Source organism: Chrysochloris asiatica, unplaced genomic scaffold, assembly GCF_000296735.1.
Source record: "Chrysochloris asiatica unplaced genomic scaffold, ChrAsi1.0 scaffold00157, whole genome shotgun sequence".
Classification (NCBI taxonomy): domain Eukaryota; kingdom Metazoa; phylum Chordata; class Mammalia; order Afrosoricida; family Chrysochloridae; genus Chrysochloris; species Chrysochloris asiatica.
The window spans coordinates 1,317,103-1,327,690 of NW_006408675.1; the positions used below are offsets into that span (position 1 = coordinate 1,317,103).

The 10,588-nt window shown below is 37.3% G+C and overlaps 1 protein-coding gene across 1 annotated transcript in view; it reads right to left on the reverse strand.

Moving 5' to 3' along the window:
- The window catches only part of CDK7 (cyclin-dependent kinase 7), a 58,017-nt gene that overhangs the window by 8,090 nt on the left and 39,339 nt on the right, over positions 1-10,588 (reverse strand). Inside the window, exons 7-10 of the mRNA XM_006870968.1 lie at positions 8,413-8,531; positions 6,239-6,338; positions 4,403-4,489; positions 2,040-2,189 (exon numbers count right to left, since the gene is read on the reverse strand). Of these exons, the coding sequence (XP_006871030.1) occupies positions 2,040-2,189; positions 4,403-4,489; positions 6,239-6,338; positions 8,413-8,531 (456 nt within the window). The remainder of the gene's footprint in view (positions 1-2,039; positions 2,190-4,402; positions 4,490-6,238; positions 6,339-8,412; positions 8,532-10,588) is intronic.

Below are 10,588 nucleotides of genomic sequence, written 5' to 3' on the forward strand. Positions count from 1 at the left end.
ATGGCAATGAGATGATATACGATAGAATGAATGTAAGGCTGATGTTCTCCCATGTAAACTATCGCATAATTCACAATAAAACATTAAAAAAAACAACAGTATGGAAACATCAAAATTCTGATACAAAAGTAATTTCAAGGATTTGAGTATGCAGATTATTAGTCTTGTACTGTGGCATCTTGCATGTAGTTGTGATGTTGGAAGCTATGCCACTGGTACTTTAAATACCAGCAGGGTACACACCTAGCAGACAGGCTTCAGCAGAGCTTCTAAATGACGAAAGACTAGGAAAGAGGAGAGGCGGCCATACTTCTGAACGTTTAGTCCTGAAAACCTTCTGAATAGCAGTGTGAACATTTGTCAGATAGCATCAGAATACTGACTACAGAAACATGATGAATAGCACCAGAATAGTATCAGATATCGTGGGGGAACATAAGCCCCTCAGTTTGCAAGGCACTTAAAATAAGACTAGGAAGTGTTGCCTCCTCAAAGTAGAGAGAGCTGACCGTGATGACACAATTGGAGTAAAGCTTTAGGGACCTTCATGTGTTGTTGGGGCACAGCTCATAAAGAGAAGAAACAGCTGTAAACATCCATTAGTAATCAGAACATGGAATGTACAAAGTATGACTCTAGGAAAATTGAAAGTTGCCAAAAATGAAATAGAATGTAATACACATCAATATCTTAAGCATTAGTGAGATAATAGACTGGTATCGGCCATTTTGAATCTGATAATTACAAGACTTACTGTGCCAGGAATGAAAAATTGAAGAGGAATTATATCATATTCACCAATAAAAAGAACATTTCCAGATCTAGCTTGAAGTATAATGCTGTCTGTGCTAGGGTAATATCCATACACCTATGTCTAAGGAGCCCTGGTAGTGTAGTGGATTATGAACTGATGCTAACCACAAGATCAGTACTTCAAATCTACCAGCTGTTCCGCAGGAGAAAAGATAAGGCATTCTGCTCCTGTAAAGATCGACAGCCTTAGAAACCTTATATAGGACCATTATGAGTTGGAACCGACTTGGTGGCACACAACCATCACCACTTCTATATGTGAGACTCTGAGTGTGGCACTGTAATATAAGCCTTGAACCGCGCACCACAAGGTTGGCGGTTCAAACCCACCAGCTGCTCCTCAGAAACCCTGTACAAGGTCGCTATGTGTTGGAACAGACTCAAAGTACCATGGACTGTCAGAAGAAAAAACAAATTGTATTGGAACAAGTACAACAAGAATGCTCCTTGGAATTGAGGATGGAAGACGGCATGTACCTTGTACTCTGGATATGTTGTCAGAAGTCATCAGTCCCTAGACAAGGACATCATTAGGTAAAGTGGAGGGTCAACAAAAAAGAGGAATACCCCCAACAAGATGGACTGACACAGTGGCCGCAACAATGGGCTTAAACAGAGCAATAACTGTGAGGCTGGCACTGGGCTGGTTAGGGTTTCTTTCTTGTGCATGAGGGTCACTATGAGATGGAACTGACTCAATGGTACCTAACAACATATGAAATAGATATGCATTTATATATTCCTAAGCAAGTATAATTGACATCTGATGTCACAGTGGTTAAGCATTCAGGGATTAGCTGAAAGGTCAGAGACTTAAAGACACCATCACTCTACAGGAGAAAGACATGACAATCTGCTTCTTTAGAGTTACAGTCTTGGAAATCATATGGGGCAGTTCTATTCTGTCTTCCAGAGTCACTATGAGTCACGTCAACTCATCAGCAATTTTTTTTGTAAACTCTCATACATATGTGCACGTGTAATTTAACTCCAGTCTGAATAGTAGCTTGTAGCTTGGAGGATATGACAAAGTTTGTTATTTCTTAAAACATCTTATCTATAAACCTTCAATTTACAATAAAAAGTAAAATAAAAAAAACAAGCAAACACAAACACATCTTTAAAGTATTTAAAGTATGCTAGAAAACTTTATGAAATGTTCATTTTATCAATGGCCCAATTAAGATTATCCTATTCTCTAATATAGGGAAGACACACTAAAATACCTGTGTGGCTGTAATCCGAGTACATGGATTAAATAAGAATAAGCCTTGTATGAGGTCTAGCAAGTCATCTCCTGCCGCAATGAAGATGTGTTGTAACGGGATTCCTGGGAAGCTCTTAAATGTCACATAATCTGGGAGACTACACATGTCCTGTAAAAATATTTTTACAATTCAAACTTAAGGATTGAAAAACGTCACTTTTATAATATCATTAACATCATTGGTAAAAATGGAGGGAATAGAGTTATGTTTAAAAAATCTTTAGGAACACATTTGTATATAAGTCTTCATTGGAGTACAATAATACATATTTTAAATTTTATTTATTATAAATTATTATCGTTAATTTGTTGTTGTTAGGTGCCATCAAATTGGTACCTACTCATAGTGACCCTATGCACAACAGAACGAAACACTGCCCAATCCTGAGCCAACCGCACAATTGTTGCCACGCTTGAGCCCATTGATGCTGCCACTTTGCCTATTTTAATACAAATTTTAAAACATACAAATATAAGCATGTAGTGAAACGCTCCTCGCATCTGTCTCCCAGGAAGCCCAGATTCCCTATAGAGGTGATGATTCCAGGTTTTTATGCATTATTTAAGAGAACTTCTTTGCATATCTAATTTTGTATATATGTATTTATATAATTATGTATATATAGTTTTAATAAAAGTGATAGCATACTATCCAACACATACTGTTTGTTCACTTAACAGTGTACTTTAGAGATTAGCCCACATCTGAACATAAAGGGAGTCTTGATGGCTTTGTAGGACCAGCACTAGACTACGAACTACAAGGTTGGTGGTTCAAACCCACCAGCTGCTCCTTGGATACCCTATACAGTGTTACTATGAGTCAGAATTGACTTAGTGCACTCAATGACAACAGCAGTACATTAAGAGCTGCTGCTTTCTTTTTTTTTTTATACAGTTGCAAGATATTCCATGCAGGGAAGCAAAGGATGATTCAATATTCAAACATCAATGTAATCTATTATATTATTAGATTACATAAGAAAAATCATGGGATCTTATCAACTGATGCAGAAAAAGTATCTGAGAAAATTAAACCTTCATTTATGACTTAAAAAAATCTCAGGAAACTAAAAGTAGAAGGGAGCTTCCACAAATTCTAAAAAGCATGTACAAAACAACTATCAATAGCTAATATTATACTTAAAGGGGAAAGACCAAATGGTTTCTTCCTAAAACAAAGAAAAGTCAAGGCTACTTGTGCTCTCTGCTCTTATTCAACACAGCACTGCAAGTTGTAGCCAATACAATCAGGCAAGAAAGGAAATGTACTGCAAATGAAGACCTACAACAATGTCCCTATCTGCAGATAACATAATGATCTATTGACAAAATTCAAATAAATCTATTTAAAACTCCTAGAACTAGTGAACAAAGCAGAGCCACAGGAATTAAGATAAAGAAAAACAAAAATCAATTACATTTCTTTATATTAGCAATGAAAAGGTGGGCATCAAACTTAAAAATAAAGTATCATGATCACCAAAAAAAGTTAAATAGATGAAAATGTACAAAAACGTGTAGGATTCATATTGAAATCTATACAATTATGATGAAAGATATTAAATATCTAAATAAAAGGTGAGACATGTCATGTTCATGAATTGAAAGAGTCAACATAGTACATGTTAATTCTCAAAATGATAGAGATTTAATATAACTCCTATCAAAATCCTTTGCAAGATTATTTTTTTAGATACTTATTTCTAAATTATATGAAAAGCAAAGGAACTAGAACAGCTACAACAATTTTGAAAAAGAATAAAATGGAAAGACCTACTTTAATTAAGACTATGGTATAAGCACATACACTAACGAAACAGAAAACAGACCCCAGAAGTAGAGCCACACAAACTGTAAATGCGCTTCTGTGTGTACACTTACGTATCATCAACACTTTACCCCATACTAAAAGGAGTGGTTACCCCCAGGCTGGGTATTATTGGGTATACATACGCATAAGAAGTTGAATGGTATATAATAAATTTATCTTTTCACCGTGTATACTTTTATATGATGAGTGTATACTGTTTATAAATTAAGACCATTAATGTATTTCCTGGAGTTCTGGTGTGGCACTGTAGGATTAGCACTACATCGCAAACTTGATTTGAACCACAAGGTCGGCAGTTTTAACTCACCAGTGGTTTCTTACAAACACTACACGGGGTCCTTATAAGTCGGAACTGACTCTATGGAACTGAACAAGAATAAACATACTTCCTCTTAAGTAATATTCAACTGACAGCACTAATAAAGCATATGACAAGTTAACTTCACAGGATGCTAACTAAACCTCAAAGAAACTGCTTAAAGACTTACAGGCCACTGTTCCTCTGTTGGTGTTCCCAAAGTCTCAAATATTTTTGTTAGTTGATCAAGGTCAGAATCTCCTGGCAAAAAAGCAACCTGAAAGAAAATGATCATCGCACATTTGAAGGTAGTTTATGATAGCTTTATTTACTCCACAAACTTTTTTCATTGTAGTAAAAATATACATAAGCAACCAGTTCCCAGTTCAACAATCTGTACAATGTATAAAATCCAGTGATGCTGACAAATTTTTCAAGTTTGTAACCAATACCACTAATATAAACTCAATACTCTTTAAGCAAAAAGTCTTCCTTTCTCCTATTTCTTGCAACTGATTTTTGTATGTTGACTTTATACCCTGCTACCATGCTGAATTCATTTATTAGCTCTAATGATTTTTATTATCCATTGTACAAATGAACTACAATTTGTTTCTATATGCTGTTTGTAGCTATTTGGATTGTTTTCAATTTGGAGTTATTATGAATAGCAACAAAAGATACAATTATGTGATCTGAAAATACGTTTTTGCTGCATTACATTCTTGTTAGATGCTATCCTGTTGGTACCAACTTGTAGCAACCCTATGCACAACAGAACGAAAACACTGCCTGCCCAGTCTGTGCCAACCTCACAATCATTGCTATGTTTGAGCCCATTGCTGCTGCTACTGTGCCAATCCATCTCGTGTATGGGGTCTCTGTCGTCTTCTCCAACCCTCCACTTCACCAAACATGAGATCATTCTCCAGGAGCTGGTCCCTCCTGATAATGTCTGAAGTCTGAGATACCAAGTCCGGCCATTCTGGCTTCCAAGGAGCATCTGGCTGTACGTCTTCCAACACAGATTAGTTCTTTTGGCAGTCCATGGTACTTTTAATATTCTCCTCCAGCACCATAACTCAAATGTATCAATTCTTCTATGGTCTTCCTTATTCACTATCTAACTTTCACATGCATATGAGGTAACTAAAAAGACCATTTAAGCTTACTATTCATGATATTCAACATAACCATTTAAATTACTGAATGAAAACTAGAAATAATTTATATCCCTAGGGGGTGAAAAAATACTCGAGTTCATTCTGAACCTAGTAGTTACATAGACATGACAGTGGTCTCCCTTAGTTAGTATTGCATTGTTCTATAATACAACAACTAAAATGATACAATACTGACTAAGGAGACCCTGGTCATACCTGAGAAAGCGCTAGGTTCAGAGTGTAACTCAAGAGCATCGTTTCACCCCCCATGGATGTATAATTATTTCTAATTTTCATTTAGCAACTTAAATGGTTGAGTATCATAAACAAAAAGCTCAAATGGCAGTTCTTCAAAAATCCTACTCTTAATTAGCTAGTAAGGCTTTTCAGTCAAATATGAAATATGGGTTAGAAGACCATTCAGATTGAGTTACCACATGTGTACACTATTCCAGTAACATCCACATACTGCTGCACATTAAAGACGAATGTTGTCATTCGTTGTTAGGTGCCATTGAGTCGTTTCAACTCAGCACAATAGAACACAGCACTGCCTGATTCTGGGCCATCCCCACAACTGTTATGTTAAAAGGATAAAAAGCTCATTGCTTTTATCTGCCCCCACTCAATAATCTCTTAGAAGTCTAAAAGAGATCAGAATTTCACCATTATATAACTGTGACTAAGTACATGAATAAAACTTTTTATTTTTAGAAAAAATAATACAATTAATCCTAAAAGAAAGATAGGTAGTAGGAAATCCTAAAAGGAAAAAAGGTAGTTTTAAGCGAATACACAAGTTATAGGAACAAATACTTACAACAACAGCAGTATCTCACTCTGTACATTCGTCTAAGACTTACCCTTAAAAGCAACTCTGCTAATATACAGCCAACTGCCCACATGTCCACACCCACACCATACATCCTAGCTCCAAACAGTAACTCAGGGGCCCGATACCATCTAAACAAGAACAAGAAAAAACACCATTTTAGAATAGAATTATTCAAGAACTTCTTAGAGAAAACTCAATAAAATGTATTTCTACTGATGAAATCCATTTACAAGAACAAGTGGCTATAAAACCACGTTGGTCTGTATTGCTGCCAGGAAAGAATTACTTTTAGTTTATTCACTCTCTCATTCTCCTAAATCATCAACATTCTTCTCTTCCAAGATCCCCAACACTTTTTTAGTCATGCTTCATCTCAACTGGCCATCTTCTTAGTTACTTACTTCCTACTTCATTGAGATAATGCAAGTAAGGAGAAAAGAACGTCAGAAGATTCCTACCATGATATGTATTTACCTACAGTCATTTGCACTCACACAATATGCCTTCCAATCTGTAACTAGGTGGGTTAAGCACTGGACTATTAATTCCAAAATCAGTGGTTCAAACCCACCACTCCCTCCATGAGAAAAAGATGAAGCTGTCTACTCCAGAAAAGGTTTACAGTCTCAAAAATCCTAAGGAGTTCTGCTCTGTTCTATAGGGTCATTATGAGCTGGAACTGAATTGATGACAGTAGGTTTTGTTTGATGATTTTACTTAAAGTCAAACCCTCACAACCTGGGCACTAGATACCATGCTTTTTCATTTATCTTCAAGGATAATGATTCTGCAATTCTCTCCTCTTTCTCCTGCTTCATCAGGACTTTTCCCACTGACATACAGAAAACCAAAAAATCCACACCTATCACCACCGAGTCAATGCTGACTAACAGCGATCCTGTATCGGGTTTCTGAGATGTAGGGGAGCAGGCTCATCTTTCTTCTACACAGCACCTAGTGGGTTTGAACTGCTGATCAAGTGGTTAGCAGTTCAATGTTTACCCCCACAGTGCCACCAGGGCATACACATGTACTATTATTTCTCCAGCCTTAGAAAACCACAGACATAAAAACTTCTCTGGACTATAGATCCCGCAGTAGCTACCACCTCATTCTTCAGTTAGTACCTATAAAGTGAAACATTTCCAAAGAGTTGTCTGCTATTACTATTTTCATTTCCTCTTCTTTCATATCTCTTAAACACTTTTCAATCAGGTTGTAATCCCTAACACCCCACCAAAATGGCTCTTGTTAATGATTACCAATGATGTCCACATTGCTAAATCCAATTTTCAATTCTCATCCTCATTTTAACTGGACCTAGCAGAAGCATTTAGTCTGCAGGAAGAGAGAGAAAAAAAGAGAGACTGATCGATGAGAAAGTATTCATATGTAATGCTCTTGTATGTATGTAGGTCTTGTTTCCAGGAGTTCCTGAATAACGTGCTTAATCTTTCCAACGGGTACATTAACTACTTCTCATATCGCCAACTTCTTACACAGGGCATAGGTGTGACGCTCAATGAAATTAATTTGGAAGAAGGTGACAAAGTAATCTAAAAGAATAGAGAATCTACTAAAGGTCTTCTTAGCACTTAAAAAGAATCTTGGAAATGAATTCATTCCATCTTGACAAAACTATGAAATCTATTGTAGCTATAAAGGAGCTCTGGTAGCATAGTGGTTACAAGTTGGACTGCTAACCTCAAGTTCAGCAGTTCAAAACTAGCAGCTGTTACACAGGATAAAGATGAAGTTTTCTGCTCCTATAAAGACTTACAGCCTCAGAAACCCTATACAGGGTTGCTATGAGTTGCAACGAGCTCCACAGCACATAACTACCACCATTGTAGCTATGTATCTTATGTGATCTTAAGTTTCTATGCATCAGAGATAAAACAAAATGTAATTACTAATAATTATGAAAATTCAAATATCAACACATATTTTCCTCAAACTTAATAGAATTTATAGATATAAAAATGACAGCAAGTTAAAAATGATAATATAATGGATCTGGAGGACAAACAAGTTGCTGCATTATAAAATGATTTTATATTATCACATCTACCATGCCAAACTTTAAGAAAATACCAGCAATGATTCTTGAACTTTGTCAAGATATTTTAGAGATGCAACTGATGTTCTTTTGTGATTAATAATATCCTTTACAATGTAAGCTTTCAATTAAGGGATTCTTACCTGGTTACAACCTGATGTGTATATGCTCTATTGGGGCTCCCAAATGACTTGGCCAGGCCAAAATCTGCCAGTTTTAGAACTCCATTTTCATCTAGCAACAAGTTGTTTGGTTTCAGATCCTACATCATCAAAGTTTCAAATACACAAATGAATAAGCAAGGTGGAAAGCATTCTATTGTAACACACTTTAAATTAACCAAAAAAGGGTAATGTCTAAAGTTTGAAAACAATAAATATAATTTTTGTATTTATCTAAGCCAAAGATTGGTGTTATTATATACGCAACACTGGGCTAAGGTAATCAATTATCTAAGGAGCACAGAAGAGTGAAGAAGGCAGTTACAGGAGTCCTGGTGGTATAGTTGATTACGAGGTGAGCTGCTAACTGCAAGGTCAACAGTTTGAACCCACCAGCCGCTCAGTGAGAAAAAGAGAAAATTGTCTGCTCCCATAAAGATCTGCAGCCTCAGAAACCCTCTGGAGAAGTTCTACTCTGTCCTATAGATTCACTGTGAGTCAGAATTCACACAACTAACAGTGTTTTTTGTTTTCAAATGGAAACAGTTAGTTCATTGGACTAATGGATCAAGTGAACATAAACCTTCACAACCTTGAGACCAGAATAATTAAATGATGCATCACTACCACTACCAACAGCTATGAAAGGGATCACATCATAAAGTCCTGGAGAGAGTGGGAGGACAATGTGGACCAAAACCTGCAATCATAAAAAAGACTGATGGAAACAAAGATATGAGAGACCAAATGAAACCAAAATAGATGAAAATTCTGGAACCTTGAACTGTAGGAGAAAGAAGTGGATTGAGTGCTTGCTGGGAGGAGAAGCTGAGCAGGGACAGTGACTTGTGAATGGCTAGCCAGAGGTTGTGCAACCATCTCGTGAATAGCTTCGGCAGCAGGAGGAGGCCTGGCAGAGCAGTAAAACAGATGAAAGGAAAGGTGCAATTCTGTCTTTTTGCCATGCTCCCCTTATGACCAGAGATGTGGCCAGATCCCAACCTCAAGAGCAGACCCTGCTCACTGCAAGTTCAGAGCCATGTGGTTGGGAGCCATGCCAGTGTGAGGCTGCACCATTACAGTGCATCATTTTGGTGCCTAGATTCAGGCTGGATCTGCTCTAAGTCCACAGAACCCACACAACCACCAGACCAGCATTTAACCAGTCATCCTTCCCCCAGCTGCCCTATGGTCCTAATAAGACACTGAAACCAGCTCCACCTAGGGCTTCCACAAACTCAATCTAGATATAGAAATATTTAAAGGAAAACACATATACAGGAGTGAAAACAGGGACCCAGAGGTATCAATTTACAATGAGGTCAACTACAAAGTAAAAAGAGGGAAGAATGTATATACAGAACTTCCAGATGGCAAGAAAATCAAATAGGTATCAAGATAAAACAGACTATTTTAAATAGAGAAAAAACACAAAGCAAAATGACAGCAATCAATTAATACCTATCAACAATTAACTGAATGTAAATTGATTAAGTGCACCAGTCAAGAAATACACAGCAGAATGGGTAATGGGTAAGAAAACAGAACCCTTGAGTATGCTGTCTACAAATAAATCAGCAAGATGGGAGACAGCCTAAATGCCCATTAATAGAAAAACGATTTAAAAAAAACTTTTGATACCTACACAGAATGGAATACTATGTAATGAAGAAGAATGATGAATCTGTAAACAACTCACAACCTGGAGGACAGGATGCTGGGTGAAATTGTTGTTGTTGTCAGGTGCCATCGAGTCAGAACCGACTCATAGCGACCCCATGCACAGCAGAATGAAACAATGTCCAATCCTGAGCCAACATCACTACCACTGCCACACTTGACGCCATCTATGATGCCACCTGGCTGATCTATCTCATTGGGGGGTCTTCCTCTTTTTCTCTGACCCTCCACCTTACCCAGCATGACATCCTTCTCCAGCGACTGTTCTCTCTGGACAATGTATCCAAAGTAGGAGAGATGAAGCTTAGCCATCTTGGCCTCCAAGGAGCACTCTGGTTGTACTTCTTCCAAAACATACCTATTGGTTCTTTTGGCAGTCCACGGCACTTTCAGTATTCTCCTCCAACACCACAACTCAAAGGCATCAATTCTTCTACAATCTTCCTTATTCACTGTCCAGCTTTCGCATCCATATGAG